The 20,132-nt window shown below is 36.6% G+C and overlaps 1 protein-coding gene across 9 annotated transcripts in view; it reads left to right on the top strand.

Moving 5' to 3' along the window:
• VPS13B (vacuolar protein sorting 13 homolog B) overlaps nucleotides 1-20,132 on the top strand; it is a 700,507-nt gene that overhangs the window by 498,406 nt on the left and 181,969 nt on the right. For all 9 annotated transcript variants that reach the window (XM_053660831.1, XM_053660829.1, XM_053660828.1 and 6 more), the window contains one exon: nucleotides 7,010-7,147. In XM_053660831.1, coding sequence (XP_053516806.1) covers nucleotides 7,010-7,147 — 138 coding nt within the window. The remainder of the gene's footprint in view (nucleotides 1-7,009; nucleotides 7,148-20,132) is intronic.

Here is a 20,132-nt window from a genome sequence, read left to right as displayed (position 1 = left end):
ACCCAGTGATGTTAAGATTAAATTTACCCACTTCAAGGAGTCAGGACTTATACCCAGATCTGTGTGCCTTCAGAGTTCATGTTTTTTTCATTACCCGATATTTAATCCTGTTATAAACCGATATAAACTCCTACAGAACAAAGTGTGGGAAAGCTTCATGAAACTAAGTCTGTGTTCAGTAAGTCCTGGGTCAGTGATGGGCTTTTTCATAAACATGACAGCCCATGGACCTCAGGCCGGAGAGAACCCGTCTTTCTGAGCAGCCACAGGGCCCACTTTGGTTCTGTGACGGCCTGAGATAGGCCTGGGCTCATTAGCTGTGGCAGATTTCAGGATGTTTGTAACCCATAATCACAGGTGATTGAAGACTCTGCAGAAAAGTGAGTGAAATACATAAGTCTGTCATTTAAAAAATGAAAGAAAGAAAGCCAAAAGAAAGGCCAGTAGATTCTTCTGGACTTTCTGGAACCGATAAAATGGAGACAAGTGAACCTTGAGCCCATTTGAGGCTATTTGCAGTGCTCCATCCTACATGCGTTATGCTAATTTTATGCTTGGAGGAATTTGCAATGTTTTTACCCAATACTATTAGAAAGAAAACTCATTGCAATATGACATCAAAGCAGAAAGCTACTGAAATTTAAGTCTGCAGTCATAGCTTAGGAAACAATTTTAATTACGTATCATCAGTAAGGTACCATTAGCACCAGTAGAATTAGAAATTAAAGCATGATGTAGTTTCAGAAGTTGTTGATACTATTGAGCAGAATTCTGTTATCCAGGATTGCAAGCAGCAACAGGATCACTTTAATACAGCAAAAAGCTAATTAGTACCAGGGGTGAGATGACAAACCATTCACTTATTGGAGAAAACATGGTTCTAATGAGGTACAAATACAACCCGATTAATCAGAAGTTTGTTTTTCACAGCTTATCCCTCAAATGTCATTTAATAAGATTTTTTCCAGTAACACACGGGTACAGGAAATTCTGTTTCCTTGACTTCACTCCATATTTAAGTTAGCGTTAATTTTCCACAGAAATGTAAAGGATAAGAGTATCATGAAAAAATTGAATCTAAGGGTCAAAACTGTTACTTTGACTAGCGACGCTTGGATTTTCCACAACAGAAACTTTGCCTAAAACTGCCAGGGAAAATAACTGTTGGGCTAACCTCTCTTCTTGCCCTTCCTTAACCAGCTCACTTGCAGAGGTGTCCATGAGCACAAAAGCGGCCATGAGAAGCAGGCAGAGGCATGGACGACCAACGCGGTCCTGGCTGGTCAAAGTAACTGCCAGGGACCAGTGAGCAAGAAACGCTGTTGGCTGTAGAGTCTCACACTCATCCTCTTTATAACGGATATTTAGCTTTCAAACAAACAGATTCTCGTGGCACTGGGCTTTTTAAAATTCCAGCTTACTTATTTATATGGCAAAAGAAATTTAAAACCTTTTATCTCTGTGGATGGTAACTCTTAGAAGTATCTGGTGTAAAAGTAACTGGACTTCATTATCGATTCAGTGTCATGTCATCTTAAAATGGCAAAGTCACCACTGAAATCTGTGGGAAAATGTCTTCTTATTGGGACCTTAGTAAAAATTCAAAGTTATGAAAAAAGGATTATCCTGCCACATAGTTGAACAAAGCAGAGTAATAATAAAGCCTACAAAATCTGTGGCATTCAGCTGTTTTGTATCAGCTTGGAAAACAAAGTTTTAAGTCGAAGGTTGCAAAGAAAATAAACGAGTTTATTTTCAAAGTTTCATTTTGAGTTGGGCACAGTGAATCACAGTGTATTTTATGTAATTCAAGTGTTAAGCAAAGACATACTTAACTCTGAATATTTGCTAAGGGTTAAAAATAATAACAATCATAAACAGCAATACGGGTTCAGATTCAGAGGAAGATCTTCCAAGAAGTTAAATGAAGTGAAGGTTTTGTGAAGAAGAGCAAAGTGATCTGCAAGCATGAAGAATACAGTCTGAATCCAGTGCCTGTGAAAGCCATCTGGCAATGGACGTGAGACTTTCTGCATCTTCTCTTCGGTTGTTTCGTATTGGCAGGATGTGATGAAGTTTGTTGTTTTTTTTTCTTTTTTGGAGGCCAGGTCAACCTAGAAGAAAACCAAATATTATAACTTGCTCAAGTTTTAAAGTTATAATATTTGTTTTTCTTGTTGATTTGTTTTTCTTATTGAACAAGATTTATGGCTATAAGCGGTTTGTCATTTTTCTGACCCATTTCCCACATTGTGTTACTCTCAATAAGATATGACTCTCCTGTTTCTTAGGCTTAGTGATAAATGTGCTCATCAACATGGGGGGGAGTTTATTATATTTAAGAGCTTCCTGTATTCAAATAAATAGGTGTTTGCAAAGTATGGGAAATAAAACTAACAAAGTCTGAAGGAGCTTCCAGAATGAAAAGGCCATCCCTATTAGTCACTCCATTTATATTGTACTCACAGGCTCCTTTAATCTTAGTTTATCTGGTGCTTTCCCAGCTATATTGACCTTGAGGAATGTGTAATATAAATCCTATTTTCTAGACCTGATAATGGAATTCAGGAGAAGTTAAATTGAAGACAGTACAGAAAGTCAAGAAGTCATGCCCCTCATCATCTAGACGTTAGAGTGTAGAGACTAACTCTGACTTGCAAACATGAGCTATTTCTCTGGGACTCTGACATATCTTTCTGCTACTGCTGCTGCTTCCTGTAACCACAGTGACTGCAGGAATATCCAAAGTAGAGACTTTAGTCAAACACCAGAAAGTGGCCACCATACCTTCAGTATTCATCAACCATGAAGTCTGTGTTCCTGGATGTTCCTAATTTCAATCATTCTGTTCTGTCAGCCCTACAAGTACAGTTGTACTTTTAAAATGATTGTGTAGTAATTAACCAATAATATCATTAACCAGTAATATTTTGTTGGGTAACAGTCATTGAAATTTTGGCTTCCTTAGATATATTTCTTAGACTTTCACGTTTTCTCTATTCCTGTTCTGCTTCCTAACTGTTGCCAGTTTGTTTGTTTATGTCTAAGTCATATCTCCCTGTAATTGCCCTATTGCAGACTCCTAGGTTGGGTGCTAGATGGGCAGGTCTGCTAACTTCTAATAAAAGAGAACAACCTGCAGAAGACCCATCTTGCATACTTACACAATCCTCATTCACACGATCAGAATTTGCTGCTTCCCCTCCCCCCATCTGTATAACTTGGTGAAGGTAAAACACCTCATAACCTTTGAAGTGCTTCTCCCTCTCCCCTTTATTTTAATTTTTATAATCCTATATTTTTACTCTGGATAATTTATATGTGCTATATATGTGTGCTTTATATGCCCTCTGTATATGTGCTTAGGATCATCCTAAAGATGATCATCCTTCAGAACTTAAAAAAAGTACATGTGTGTGTGTCTGTATGTATGCAGACAGGGTTTTCACCTTTGAATTCACTAAACTTAGTGCCCTGTTTCTTTGTTTTGGTCACTTCACAGGACATTTTGAAGCTCTTCTATATAAGCACATCAGATTCACTTCCTTGTTTTTATTAACACAGAGTATTTTTTTTAAAGTTACTAGGATGATATTGGTTAATAAGTTATGTAAATTTCACGTGTCCAGTGATGGTAAGTCATCATCTGCATATTTCACTGCGTGCTCACCACCCAAAGTTTAGTCTCCTTCCTCGCCATATAGTTCACCCCCTTAACCTCTTCAACCTCACCCTTTCCCCTCTTATAACCACATACTGTTGTCTGCATCTGAGGTTTTCTTTGTTTTATTTGTTCATTTGTGGCTTTCTGTTTTATGTCCCACATATAAGTGAAATCATATAGTTCTTATTCTTTTCAGTGTTACTTATTTCACTGAGCATGATCTATATGTGTTCTTGCAAAGCCTAATATTTCATCTTTCCTTGTAGCTGAGTAGTATTCCATTCTGTGTATGTACCACATCTTCTTATCTAATCAGCTACAGAAGGACACTGTGAATAATGCTAGCATAGTATTCTATACAGTATTCACAGTATAGTCATAATTTATTTTAACATTTCTCCACTGAGTTTTATTTTTCTCACATTTGAAAAATTCAGTTGATGCCACTGTCAATTCTTTGTAGATTTACCTATGTATTTTTAAGTATTTCTTTAAAATAGCATCCTACTGTTCATCTTTTCTGATTGACTACAAGGACACAGGTATTCAGAATTTTGATAGACACTCATTCAGCCATCTCTTCACGGGTGCAGAAATATTGTAATTATACTCATGTCCACCAAACATGGGAGGACCCATTTCTCCTCCATCCCCATGACAGGTATTATCAGTGTTTTTAATTTAATTTAATCTTATGAATGAAAGTTGTTCTCTTGTTTTCATTTGTGTATGTGCTTGATTAATAGTGAGGCTGAGAAGATGTTTTCTCTTGACAGTGCTCTCCAGAACAATTGAACAACTAAAAGTAAAAACAAAATCTTATAAATTCTTCAAGAAACTACAGGAAAATATATAAGCACCTAGAATAAATTTATGAAATAAAAGTTAATAGACTTTTTAGCACATCTATAAAAAGTACGCATACAGCAAGCACTGGAATATAGTTATAAGACAACTGACATAGAGTCAAAACCAGCCAAGAGGAAACATTCGCCACACATGGCAAACAAAATTTTAACACACATAGTAGGTAACGAGCACCTACAAATTAGTAAGAAAGAGGAACCAATATTAATATGAATAAATAAATATTTTGTAGAAGAGAAATCCTAAGTGGTCAATAAATGACAAGGGGCTTAACCTGCTTTGTTTTTTACTACTAACAATACAAAATTACTGTCTTATGTCAATACATAGATATCTTATTCTTTAAATAATTATACATATTACCATTGTTTATTTAGCATTAATCTGTTGGTTGGCATCTAGGTTGTTTTCTACTTTTTGCCACAACTAACAATTCTGCAATGAGTGTGTGTGTGTGTGTGTGTGTGTGTGTGTGCATGTGTATCTATTACACAGACATCAGTTTTTTTCAGTCTTGGCCTGTCTGATAGGTGAAATATTCTTTATTTTTTAAATTAATTAATTAATTATAAGTGAAGTAATTAAAACAAATTATTTTAAAATGTTCTTTGTTTATTGCTAAGATTTAATATTCTTAATGTTTATACTTTAGATGTTTATATACTATTTATTTTTCATTTGTTAATTGCTTATCTTCATTTAATAATTGCTTATCAATCTTCTACCCATTTTTTATTAATGTCAATATTGTTTTTGTGAACTCTATTAAGGATATTGATATTTTGTCATACAAGTTTGGATATCTGATTCCTATAACTTGCCTTACTTATCCTTCTAAGTTTTAACTGACCATTTCTTAACACATATTAATACTTCTACATCAGTTGAATTCATCTCTGTTCATTATTTACTTTACTTCCATCTGTTTTGTCTGTTAGATTATTGTTCTCTCTCTGAATTTTATTTACTTCAAAATGAAGAATTATATCTTTTCATACAGGCCTGCGACAGGACCACTTTATTAACAGCTTCTTTACGATGGCTCCGTGGGCAAGGCCTGAGGAATAGACACTCTGGTCCTGGCAGGTTACATAGCTCCTACAAACTGATTATAGATCCTCCCAGCAACAGACACTTGCCATTCTTTCACCAGAGAGAACAGTCTAGTGTTACTATGTAATGGATCTACTGTGCATATTCTCACTGCTTTAAATTCACTGATCATATAAAAAGAGAAGAATGCACTAGTTTAGTGTTTGATCTTTACCACATAGATCTAACGTCACGATCAATTGCTTTCAGTATTTTCTTTGAAATCACATAAAGGTTCATATGTGCCAAATTTCATAAGGATCACATGATAAGGTCAGGAAATACAAATTCCAAGGCAGAATTTATATGCCCAGTTCACATATGACAGTAATACTATATAGCCATATGTTGAATATAATATACTGTATGTAAATGCTATTCTTGAAAGCAATCCAATCAATAAAACCTAAAATAAATAACACTTTAATAACACATCTCAAATCAACTGAAAATGGAATAGATGGACTCCATGGCAAGAACATCCCTATAAAATTGACATTCAGAGGCCATTAAAACACAGAGAGTAAAACAATCTTGAAACTAAAGAAAAACTGTGAATATTTAGAAGTTTTTAAAAAGCCTACCACATTGTATGCCAAGATACAGCAGTCGTTTTTGTTTAAAGAGCTATTGCAATAAAAACTGGCTTGCTAAACATTAAAAAGAAAATTCTGTTTGCCATCTGTTTGCTAAAAAATGCTTTTTAAAAAGTTTATGTACAATATTAACCAGAAAAAAGATTTTAAAAATGCATGGTACTTAACAGAAAAAGTTAAAGCAGAAAAAATCAAGTTTTAGTTATAATTGGGACTATTAAAAGATTGACTGATTTTTATCATTAAAGAAGGTTATGGGAAAGCTACTGAAGTTAAACTTCAAAAGCCTAGCAATAAAAAGTGATTGTAATGTCAGTGAAACTCCAAAACAGATCAAATAACCCTTAAGTAGTACTAATCCACTGCTTCTTTGAACATGTATATGCTTTTTTTTAAGCTGAAAAGGTTACACTTTTTGTTTTCAACATCCCATTTATAAAAAAAGAAATCCAACTATTCAACTGTTAATGGTCAGCAGCTCAGAGTAGGGAAACTTACCTTCACTCAAAGATGAAATGAGTTACGATTTGAAATGCCTTTTCCTTGTGGGCCTGGTTCTGGAAAATGTGGTTTTACCTTTCCACCTTGTGCAAAGGCAGCTTCTCTTTCTCCATACAAGCGTGTGTGTGTGTGCAAATGAATATACCATGTGTATACAAATGAATCAGTGAAGGTTACATACAATAATTAACCAGACTTTTTTTTCCTTTTTTATCAGCTGAAACTCTTACAACAAAATGATACATTTGTAGTGTAATTGACATTTTTAACATTAATTTTGTCACTTCAGATCCTGGGAAGACTCTGCCTGAAGCTCTTGATTACTGCACAGTCTGGCTGCAGACAGTGCCAGGAGAAATAGACAGCAGAAGTGGCATTCCACCTTCCCTCATGACACTACAAATCAAAGACTTTCTTAATGGACCAGGTAAGAGAGTCATAGTTCGAATGGGTGCACCGTTTTTTTCCATGGGAATATGTGAACATGTACATAGGGTCTGTTAGGAATCTTGCTATTCATTGCCAAAAATGAATAGATCATTTGTTTTCCAGGAATGTACTTTTTTTCAGGCTACCCATTGTAGAGATCAAAGGGCAAGTGTTAATATGCATTAAAACTTACCTTTAGTCTGACAAAATATGGTTAACAAATAAAAAATAACTGGCTGGAACCCAAAGACACAAGATTTTATCTATACCTTTTCTACTAATTAACTGTGTGACCTTAAACAGTTAATCTAACCTCCTATGCACCTTACCTGTAAATGAAGAAAATAAAATAGATCAGTGGGCAGGTGGATGGATGAGATACATGGCATACATATGTAAGATAGTGCATATGGATAGGTTTGATTAAATGTAAAAATACACTTATTTCAAATGCTCAGCAAAGTACCCAAAATACATTAATACTAAGTTTTAGATAGATACAGATTAAAAAGTTTATCAAATGCTTATTATGTTCCAGGCACTAGTGTTTTACACACTCATATAACCCAAGGAGTAGGCATTATAATTATCCCTATTTTATGAATAAAGAAAAGTGATGTAAATTGCCCAAGGTCATAGCAGCAGACAATCCAATAAAACCCAGGTCTTTATGACTCCAAAGACCTCAGTCACTTCTGTTCTGTACTAATTGTTATGTAACTAAAGATCTCTCCTCTCTTTCCCTAACTCTGTCCTCCTCTTTCTTTTTCTTGCTCTGTTTGTTCTTCCTTCATCTCATGTTCTGCCTCCTCTTCTTTTTATTATTACTTCCTCACCTTAGTGAAATTTTAACTATTTATTGGGTTGGCCAAAAAGTTTGTTTGTTTTTTTCCATAAGATTACCCCAGTAGCACTTAGTTGTCTTCACCTTCATTCAAAACACTTTCGTTAGATTGTATTATGACAGGGGTCATATCAGTGTGCATTTAAAAAAGACATAAAAATTGGTAATTTTTGTGCAGCCGCTTTAATATTGAAGATGAAAGAAAATAGGTAACATTTTTGGCATATTATGCTTTATTTAATTTCAAGGAAGGTCAAAACACAGCTCAAATGTATAAAAACAGTTGTACAGGATATGGAGAAGGTGCTGTGACTCACAGAACATGTTGAAAGGGGTTTGTGAAGTTTTGTGCTAGAGATTTCTCACTGGGCAGTGCTCCACGGTTGGGTAGACCAGTTGAAGTTGATAACAATCAAATCAAAACATTAATTGAGAACAGTGAAAATTATACCATGCAAGTGATAACTGACATACTAAAAATGTTCACATCAGTAGAGTTGTTGGTGAAAATGAAAAATTTATCTTTTACCGTGTTTTGCTGTATATAATGCATACTTTTTTGCCAAAATTTTTGAGAGAACAATAAGGATGCACATTATACATGGGTAGTACCTGAAATACCTTGTATCTGTTCTTGTGTTTTGTAATTATTTGTTACATAAAATTTCTTGTACTATAACATGTTCAAAAATAAATACTAAAATTCCTTTGTAATACAAAATCAAGTACCTAAATATAAATAAATAGATAGATAGATAAACAAACAAATAAATAAATAAATATTTGAATTAAAATGAATGATTTTTTCCTAAAAGTTTGGACCAAAAATGTGGTGCGCATTAATACACAGCAAAATACATTATTTTTATGGAAAAAATCTAAACAGACTTTTTGGCCAACCCAATATTTAACAGAAAATATTACATTTCTGTTTTTATTTTATTTTATACTTGAAGTGCTTTTCAGAACATACTAGTCCTCAAAAGAATATTAGTTTATTCATTAAGAATCAAAACAATGATGCTACACTGTCTTCAGATCTCCAGCAGTACTCTGAAAGGCAGGCATTTTGAGGTGTGGATCGGGTTGAGTCTGTGCACCATGGCCTTAGGATCTACAATTAACAAGGGAGAAGGTGGCCTGACCTCATGTCCACAGTAAACAGAACCTGAAACTGTCATCATTGGCCCCTTCCCTGGGGCCCACTTCTTGTTACGCGTGTTTATCTTGATGGGATTTAAAAGTGTGGGCTTGTGAAGAACTATTTCTAATCATTATAAGTATCTAGACAGGGTTTTAAACACTCACAGGAAAGCTAGAAGCTCATGATGAAGGCTAAGGGAGTGATTAAAGTGGAAGAAGCCTTCAGGTAAGGTAATGGATGGGTTGGCAGGATTGTGAGTCCTAATACTTGGTTAGTGAGTGTTAAGTACCGTATTTCACGGAATCTTAGCCATCACCAATTATAGGGAAAAAAGATTTTATACACCACTAAGAAAAAGAAAAAAATATTTGCTATTTAAACTATGTTACAGTTTTTACTACATCCACTGCAAGACACTTCCTGACTTTAGAGTTGTTCACATGTAAAAAAATGAACATGTCAGAATGGAGGAAATAGGGTAAGATCATATGGTCAGTTTAATGGAGAGGTCACTGGGAGACTTGGGTTTACCTCTTATTCCTTTCTTAGTGTCAGATTTCTTTTGTTTTTAGACACATTCTTTCACTCACTTCGACTAGAAAGTTGTGGTCTGGTTTATATTTGATTGATTTGTTTGTAAAAGGAATGGGATCTGCAAATCAATGGTAAATTGTATTTTTCATTGTATTGTATTTTCATGGCAATCAAATAAATAGAATTTTAAGAGAAATGTCAATGAATGAATCAAAAATTATATGTTTATAATTCTAGAATTCAATGCAACCGTGTAGTTGAAATGTGACTTTTAAAAATAGTTGCTTTGCATTTCTTATACTTTTTTAAATTGGAAATTACATATATGCTATTGCTAATCTTATGTTCATTCAATAATAATGATAATCTCTCTGGAGATTAAAACTTTTAAATAAATGAATTGAAATAATTATTTTAGAACAGTGCTTCTCAAACTTGATTGTGCTTTTGAAGCATCTCTGGGGAGCTAGTTAAAATAAAAACGTGATTTAATAGTCCTAGAAGTTAAGCATGAAATTCTACATTTCTAACAAGCTCCCAAATGAAGTGGCTGCTATCATTCTGGAGACTACACTTTTTGTACCAAGGTTTTATATGATTTGTATGTGAAAAAGTGTGTATATATGACACATCGCATATATGATATATATGGCATGTCATATGTGATGTATACACCACATATCATATATGTGGTACATCGTGTGTATGATTACATATCTGTATCTGTGTGTGATATGTGTGATAACATGGTATATAATATGTATATGATATATATAATCATGTATATGATTTTCTTAATACCATCAGTTACAGATACTGAAGGCCAAACTGCAGATATTTGGGGCACAGGAGAGAATGATACATGGAATGATAAGTGGTTTTTCTTTAATGGTACTTTTTAGTGAAAAGTTTAAAAGAATGTTCAGTTAATGGTTTAAGTTCTTTGGAGTCTAAGAGTCCAGTTCTTCTAAGTCTCTTTTAATCAAGAGTACTTTTTTCCATAAATTATTTGAGGGAAGATTAGTTTAAATGATCTATAAGTTGTGCTGGATTCCACTAAAGCACTAAACTAACAAACCTGAACTACTCCAGGGTTTACCCTTAGACAGACACATCCTCACTGTAAAGTATTTGTCATTTAAAGTATATATAAGTAGGTGTTATTCCATAGAATAAGTATATTCTCTCACTACAGCCAGCTTGCCATTCTGTACTAATTTACAGATCAATAAGAATAATAGGATACATTAAAGCCTGTCTTGCCTTAGGAATATATTATTTTACAGATTTTTATCACCTTAAGAAAATTATATTTTTCCAAATTTTAGGTAACAGTATATTAAGAGTAATATTATTTATGCTGAGACTGGGAGAACAACTTCAGCTTTATAATATTCCCTAATACTATTTCCTTTTCTTGAAAAATAAAAAAGTATTTTTTTAGTATTGCAAATATTGCTTCTGATTTTTATGCAGTATTATCATTAAGAATTTTTTGCTATCTTAAGTTTTTACCTATATGCACATGTCATCAAGTATCATTCCCAAAGAATGTTCTATACTTCATCTTTAAAATAGTATATTTTCATTAATTCTGTTCTTGCTATTGAATGAAGGCTGCAGTAGCAATAAAAGTTACGACCCTGAAGTGTAGATGACATACTGATTAGAGCTACATAACCTTAAATTTTCCTCATGAAGTTGCAAACTTAATACCTTTTGAAATCAACCTTTCAGATTTTTTTCCAGGAATTATTTTATCTATACAAGGTGGTAAAAATGCTGCTCTTCAGCATTTGGAGAAATAATTCAAGTTCTTGAGTATTCACTTACTTCTACAGTTCACTTAATAGTACCTTAGAGTAATGGCAGGTCCCAACTTCAACATCAAACACACCTTCAGAGCTCTCCCAGCCCCCACCTCCGTCCTTCAGAGGCAACAATTGTACCCATTAGCAAGGTCATTGGCTTGGAGAAACCTGGAGAACAGCAGCTACCAGAAACCCACTAGAATAATATCTCCAGCAGGTGATAGATTAGTTGGAACAAATTGGAACCATTGCAGTTCAGCAATCCTGGTTTCTTTCAAGCTGTTTTTAAAATGTCGTCATTTTAATACACAATCTAAGCCCCGCGGAACAGTCCACAGCAGGTTAATTTGAATCATATGATGTGTCACTGCCCTCAGCTGACATGAGCTCTATTCCATGTGTGAAGCCATAATAAATCCATTCCCAACCGAGGAAAATTCCCCATGAGAAGGTGAACTAATCCAGGCCTCACACTGGCATGCTAGCCCTCCATAATTGAAAGCAGGGCCACCTGTTCCCTGCACAGTTAGCCTATAGAGAAAAAATTAGCATTAGATCAGATATTCCTTATATTGAAAAATCATTCATACATCTCCCAAATTCAAATTCAGCTGTGAACTGCTTGGTGTGACATCATACAGAAACATAGCAGTGTGCCCACTTCATCCCAGTTTAAAAGTTTTGTTAACCATACGATTTCTTAACTTTGAAATGAGATTTTTTTTTTAATTTAATGAGAGCTGACACGTGAGAAGAAGAACGGGGAAGGGTGCAGATTTTTCTAATTAACTAGGGTCATTTGCAAAAACATTTGAGCTCCCTGGTGTTTTCTTCATTGTTCCTTTGCAGGAATATTTTTGAACACTGTCGCTATAGCCATAAAATGACATTTAAATGACAACAAAGAAAAAATATGCCAAAATAGGAGAACCTTCTCACACAGTTTATTTTTTATTATAATTCACATACAACAATCCTCGTATAATTTAAGTAACATGAGTATAGCAAACACAAAGTTATGCGTGTAATTTCACACTTTATTTTAGTATACCTGATGTCTCTAGTTGACATACATAGGCACTAATATTTTTTCTCTTAATAAAATTATTTTTTTAGCCTCTCCTTCTTTAACCTATTCATTAATTTACTTATGTAGTTTTCAATATTTCTGATTTCATTTGAACTTTGGATTGGTTTCATCTCTAGTTTCATTTGATTTTTGTTTTAAAATTTTATTTGACTTTTAATTGGTTGAGTCCTGTTTTGAATGCTGTTTCTTATTTTCATGGATTAACTTAATGTGTCACAAATTGAAATAGCTTTAATTTTTACTTTAAAAAAATTCCAAAATATCCCATTTCCACAAATATCTTTGATTTGAATAAAAATATATATTTAAATAATATAAAATACGACTTAAAAACTCAGATACATAACACACTATTCAAACAGGATTATTTATATGAATATAAAGTAGAAATTTTACATTGTTTACCCCCAAATATGTGTATTTTTAAAACGTATTTCCTTTGTTAGTGGGCTCTGCTTATATATTCTTTTACTCCTAAATCCATTACTGAATGGTGATTAATTCAGACATCTTGAAGGCGACTGGTTCGGGTGAAGTAAGATACCTGAAAAAGATGACCCAAATAGCCTCCTGACATTTTCCATACTGGTAAATGAAGAATAAGTAATAGGATTTTTAAATGCAAGAAGATTTGAAGTGAAAGAATGCATTTTAAGAAGCTCATTGAAATTTATTTCTCTTAATACAGCCCCAGTAGTTAACCCTTTGCCTCTTTTCTCTTTCCAGAAATAGGGTCAAGGACTATAACCTAATAATTGGAGTCCCGTCTTTATCTAAATTCAGTTTTACAGCCATACTTGTGGGCTATCTCCTACATTTAAGAAATGTAAACTAGCTAATAAAACTGTAAGAACCTTGACTTTCGCATTTCCTGAGTTTTATGGGTTCCAACCTGCAGTGTCAGCGTTACATTATTGTAGCTTCGACTCCCCGTGATTTATCAAAATGAAACAGTGAACTCGATGTCAGGATGTGAACTAGGAAATGGGCCAAAAACTTTTAAATACAGGTGTCCTCTCATTATTTCAAGTTCAACTGTAACTTGGATTTTGCAAAGAAATTGGGAAAATGGATGAGTTTTAACTAACTGATTTTTAGTAAATATTTTTCTTTTATTCAAAGAATAACCTGATTTTAATACCAAGTTTTCCACCAAGAGTCAGTAAGCTATATCAGTTACTTTCCAGCTCTGTAGAATAAAGGGACTATAAATCTTTGAAGGCCTGACTGACAGTGGCCCCAGTCGGGGACTGCACTTGACTAAGTAGCAGGACCCAGAGAGTCACAGAAGCTGCCTGTGGGGGAGGCGAGGTCGCCAGTTGGCAGCACGGGTTCCCCTGCAGGGGAGTCAGTGTTGGAGTGATTATTGAGATTTTTTCATTTCTTCATGTGCTCTAATTCTGTCGGTATTCTTTTCTCTACCCAAGCAAATAAGGGTAGTTGGCGTACACTAAGAGAACAAGTGCATTATCCGGCTTCTGCGAAACTGAGAAAGTTTGCAAACATTGTGTTCGCACACAGCTCTTCTTCCCCCAGCTCTCTAGCCCTCTGCCTTCCCAGTGACACAGTCTTGAGCCTTCTGTTCTTACCTCGCTCCCCACAAACGATAACCTCAGCTCTCCTTTATGCCTGCAACTCCCAAATGCCTAGTTCTAGTTTTGACTTACTACTCAACTCCAGGGCATTTCTCCATCTGCCTATTAGGTATGCTCAGTTATTTAAAGTACAACCATACAATTAAACTGCTTTCCTACCCTCTTATTCACTTCTTCCTTTTAGTATAGTCTTCAAATTTCTGTACAGAACAGTGTTATTCAACTCAACGACCTCTCACATTACTCTCACCTTCAGTTCTTCCCTTTTATTCCAACTCCTTCTAGTTTTCCTTTTGAAACGGTCCTCCATTGTACCCGTTACCTTCCTGGGGTAGCTTTATGCCCTGATTGCTTCCTTGGTTTGTTTCCTGGCAGCCCTCACTTCAGATTCTCCTTTTATTCAATAGTCCTGTTTCCTGGGTCCTTGCCAGATTAGCCTCTGCCACCAAACTCACAAGTCTTGACCCCCACCTCCCTCAATTCATCAAGTCACCCGCCCCTCGGCCTTTAGGACTCTCCAATTCAGTGTCACCTGAACAGTCCAGGCTTACAGTCACCATGCAAATGATCCTAAATGAAATCATTTAACTTTTTTGATCCTCAGTATCTCCTTTTGTAATGTAAGAGACTTGTTCTGAGATCCCTTCAAGTTCTAAGATGATGGGTTTGATCCCTGATGCAAATCTTTATTTATTTTCAGAAGTATTTATGAGCAACTACATTCTTTCAAGTGTCATTCTAAGCCCTGGAAATACAGTGGTGAGCAAAAGATAGAACCAGATAATCACACAAATTAATGTGTAATTATAAACTAATGTAAGTGTCATGAAGTTCTGTGGATTCATAAAAAGTGGAGATTTAGGGAAACTTCTCTGAGTAACTACACTTGAACTGAGTTTCACAGGATTGAAAGGAGTAAAGTAACCAAGGACAAGGAGGAGTGGAAGGATTTCGGGGAGAAGGTGCAAAAGACCCTGGGGGAGAGAAATCACGGGTCATTGCAGGAAATGATTGCAGGGCAGAGTGAGGGAACAGTGGTGAGCGGGGAGGGTGAAGGGAGAGGCTGAGGCCCAGCCTTGCTGGCGATATGAAGGATTTTAGATCTTTTTTATTACGAGCATTGGGAGACCACTGAAGACCTTTAAATGGGACACGTATGTGGTAGGAGGGGATGTGTGTATATTTGCATTTTGAAAGATGACTAGTTGCGGGATGTAGAAGAGATAAGAGGGGTTGGAGTAGATGCCCGGGACCAGGTAGAACACTGCAGACATACCGGTGTGCGATTACGGCAGGCTGAATCAGGGAAGGGCGATATAAACAGGGAAATTGAAAATGTGGTAGATACTGGGGAGCAAGACTCCACAGACGTGGTGGTAGAGTAGAGGGGGTGGAGGGTAAGAGTGAAGCGTGACTTTTGGGTTTCCGGCTGTGCTGATTGGACGAATGCCACTAGGGACTGAATTGTGTTGCCAAGAAATTCCTGTGTTGAAGCCGGGTCCCCAGTGTGATGGTTTTTGGAGATGGAGCCTGTGGGAGGTAAATCGGTTGTAGATGCAGTCCTGAGGATGGGGCCCTCGAGATGGGATTAGTGTATTAGTGTCCTTACAAGAAGAGACACTGGAGAGCTTGCTTGTCTCTCTCTCTGACATGTGAGGACAGGGTGAGAAGGCAGCCATCTGCAAGCCAGGAAGGCCACCTTCACCAGAACCCAGCCATGCTGGCGCCCTGATCTCAGAATTCTAGCCCCCAAAATACATTTCTGTTGTGTGAGCCAGTCCGTGGTATTTTGTTATGGCAGCCCATGCTAATTACAACAGGTGGCAGTCCTCTTAACTGGCATGGGAAATACTTGAAGACAGCCACATTGGCTTTGTGGTTTTGTCTGTCTTACCTGTGCTTATACACACGTTGGGGAAAGGCCTGAGACCGAAAGCCCATCTCGCTGAGCAGAAGGCAGGAAAACTGGAGGAAGAGGCTCTCCTGTCTTGTAATTAGAATTTATTAAGGGAAACTTAGATACAAGGTTTGTCTTTGGAGGCTGCAAGACAAAATGGATTCCCATGCCACTTGTCAGTCACCAAAGAATTATACAGGGTAGAGCTGGGGGCGGGGCAGATGCTCATGGGTAATATATGTGCGAATGCTAACAGGTACAGGAAATGACTTTCCATGCTTAACCAGGCCAGGACAGCAACCCAGCACATAGCAGGAGACAAGGGAGGGCAGCTGACTTATATCAGAAGAAGCATGAATTACGATCAGATAGAGTTTACGGGGTGGAGGCAAGGGGATGGGAGCCTCCATCACAGAAGGCAGCCTCCGTTTGGTCCAGGTCCAGTTCACAGGACAGACAGTGGTCACATCATGGAGCAGTCTCTCCCCCACAATTTGTGGGAGGAGGGAAAGATCACAAAGACTTTGGCTTCAGTGTATGGGGTTTGTGGCCGTTGTGTCACATACGTATCTGGAGCTCACAGGAGACACTAAGACTGGTGATAAAGGGTTAGAGATTTCGTCGTTTTGGGGACGTAGATGCAAATTCATTCAAGGAAAGTGTACAGAGGGAGTAGAGAAAAAACCCTAAGACTTCGTCTTGAAGGATTCTGATCAGTATTTACTAGACAGGAGGAGCAGAAGCCTAGAAGGTAAACTGAAGGCCAAGAGCAAAATTTGGAGAGAGTTATAAGATCAAAAGAAACCAAAGAAAAAGACTGTTTCAAAAGGAAGATGTCCTCAACGGTGCCAGGTAATGACAGAAAGATGAGAAGTTGAAAATACCTGATAGATTTATAGACATTGTGGCAAGTGTTCTTCCCTTGGATTGACCTGGATGGACACTAGTCTAGAGTGCAGTGAGTAAGCAGGAAGGGGGGAAAGTAGAAGCAGAGAAGCTTGGCTGCGAGGAAGAAGGGTAGCGAATGAAGGACCATTTGGAAATCAGGGTTTGGAGCTTTTATTTTTATGATGAAGAGACTTGGGCTTTCTCATGTTTAAATATTAGCAAGAGGAATCCAGTTGAGAAGAGTTGGATGAACTAAAAAGAAAAAAGATAAAGGTGAGTTCCTTAGAATTTGAGAAGAAGAATCTAATGTGCATGTGAAAAAATACAGCTTTTAGGTTAGAGAAGCATAACAAATGAAGAAAGGTAAGGAAAACATACGCAGTAGTTTTTCAGTTTGGTAGCAAGTAATCGAAAGAAATTTTAATGATTTTAACTTTCTCCATGAAGCTAGAAGGAAGGTCATCTTTTGAAGTTGAAGAAGGAAAAGAGGGCTTTAATGGTTGGAAGTCATCTTCCAGTATCACTTCTTTATATACCAAATTCATATATCATTTTATTTTTTTGTTCTTATTGAATTTATTGGGGTGACATTGGTTAATAAGATTATACAGGTTTCAGGTATACAGTTGTACAGTACATCATCTGTATATTGTATTATGTGTTCACTGCCCAAAGTCAAGTCTCCTTCCATTGCCATTCATCCCGCTTTACCCTCCTCCACCTCCCCTCCCCTCCCTTTGGCAGTCACCATACTGTCTGTGTCCATAAGTCTCCCTTTTTTCCTTTGCCTAATCCCTTCACCCTTCTGACCCAGCTCCCACCTCATAGATTCAGTGATCATTAATCTTTTTACAACTTTATATTATGGAAATTTTCAAACATATACAAAAGTAGACTGAATGGTATATAGGACCTGCTGCTTAAACAGTTCTCGTTTGGCCAATTTTGTTTCTTAAATATCCCTTTCCACTTTCTCACCTTCTGTATTATTTTGAAGCAAATTCCACACATTGTATAATCTGTAATGTTTTATACACACAAACATACACAAACAAAATCTGTATGGAAAAAGTCCAGCCATTGTTAGTATAATGAGAATGGTTTGCATGGCATCAGTGTAACCTGGCAGCCAAGGAGAGTGGACTGGAATGCGCATGTGTGAACAATGATGACTTCACTGTACTAGTCAGTGGGGGTGGTAGAAGCCATTGAGTGAGCATGTGTACTGTGTGGCTCTCACATTCAAAATGACTGAGAGAGTAGAGCAATGAATCTGCTTCAAATTTTGTGTTAAGACAATACCTCTTTGTAAAAACTATTCAGATGATTCAGAAGGCCACAGCTATGGGCAACTGGTGATTGGCAGCATCATCATAACAACACACCACTCATGCATCACGTCTCATGCAGTTTTTTTTTATGAAACATCAAGTCACCCAGGTGACTCAGCCCCTCTGTAGCCCATATTTGATGTCCTGCGACTTCTGGCTTTTCCCAAAACTAAAGTCACCTTTGAAAGGGAGGAGATTTCAGACCACTGATGAGACTCAGCAAAATACAATGGGGCAGCTGATTGTGATTCCAATAAAGGATTTTGCAGGGTGTTATGAACAGTGGAAGAGATGCTGGGAGAACTGTGTGAGGTCCTGAGGTGCCTACTTTGAAAGGGACTGAGGTATCATTGTCCTGTGTTCAGTGTTTCTTGTATCTTGTATCTTCTTCAGTGTCTCTATTTTTCATGTTTTGTGGCTGGATACTTCTGGGCAGATATATATCTCAAAAAGATAAGCACTTTTAAAAACATAACCATAACACTACTATAAAACCTAAAGATAATAAATCTTTAATATCGTCAAACATCCAGTTACTGTTCAAATTTACAATGATTGCATAAATATCACAGTGTGTGTGGATGCGTGTGTGTAGCCAGGAGCCAGATAAGGTCTATCTATTACTGTTGGTTGATACGTCTTTCAACTTTCTCCTATCAATAGGTTTCCCCTCCTATCTTTTTTTATCTCTCGCACTTTATGTATTTAAGAAACCACATCATTTGTTCTGTAGAGTTTATCATGCTTTGGATTTTGTCTGTGCCCCTGTCTTACTTATTTCCTACATGTAAATTGGTAGTTAGATTAATCTGATTCAGATGCTTTTTCTTTTTTAAACAAGATGGTTTGTAAAAAGGTTTTATATTGTTTCATCAGGAGGCACATGTCTGAAGGTCTCTTGTGATGTTAACAGCCATCGATGCTCAAAGACTAAATTCACTGGAGGTTGCTAACAGCAGTATCTTCAATCTAGCATTCCTTTTTCATATGTTAACTGGGATACTTCTATAAAGAGAAACATTCAGTCATCTACTCAGTAATATTGTTTATCTAAGAAAATAGGATAAATGCTTACTTCTTTCTTTTGATTTACCCATTTTTTTTTAAATGAGTTGTTTTTCTAGATGGGAAGGATGTTTTCACAATGTATATCAGTTATCACAACGTACCTTTTAAGTATTCTACAATTTTATTTGTCAATTATGCCTCAAAAAGTAGAAAAAATTGCTTGGTTTTTTAGCATGTTTCAGAGGTGGCCAGTTGTTTGATATTATTCTGAACTCACTATTTTTAATGACGCTCAGGTTGTCTCATCATTGGCAGTGGAAACCTCTGTAAATTGGCTTGTTTATGTTTTTAATCTTCCCTCAGTCTGGAATCCTTTCTCCCTTATCTCAAAACAGTGTTAGGCTGTTCCCAAATATCAAATTCACTGTCTCCAAGGATGAGTATGTGCCGTCATTGAGAACAGTGGGAAAGGACATAGGCACTCCAGAAGCTGCCAGAATTATTGGAGCAACAGAATGCACTTGGCCTTTTTGATGACTATGTAGAGAGAGAAGCTCATTTAGCTTCAGTTCAGTATATTCATTTTAGAAAACCAGTACAACTACACTAAAATCAGAATCTTTATGCTGTCGTTTTTTGATATGAAGGCAATACAGTCACAAAAAGCCAATGCCGGAGCATAGGACTATGTGCCTGAGTAATTGCGCTGGCAGTGGTGTTGCCCAAATTCCAGCCATAAGCACCGTGAGCTGCTGCAGGCTGGCGCAGTCAAGGGTGTGTGTCAGTCATGTCTCTGAGCCTCCTCACCACCATGTGGGACAGTGCACACCCACATCCCCTT

This window comes from Artibeus jamaicensis, unplaced genomic scaffold, assembly GCF_021234435.1.
Source record: "Artibeus jamaicensis isolate MK-2021 breed Jamaican fruit bat unplaced genomic scaffold, CSHL_Jam_final scaffold_916, whole genome shotgun sequence".
Lineage (NCBI taxonomy): Eukaryota > Metazoa > Chordata > Mammalia > Chiroptera > Phyllostomidae > Artibeus > Artibeus jamaicensis.
Note: the sequence above shows the minus strand (reverse complement) of the source record. Positions and strands in the feature narration are given on the sequence as shown.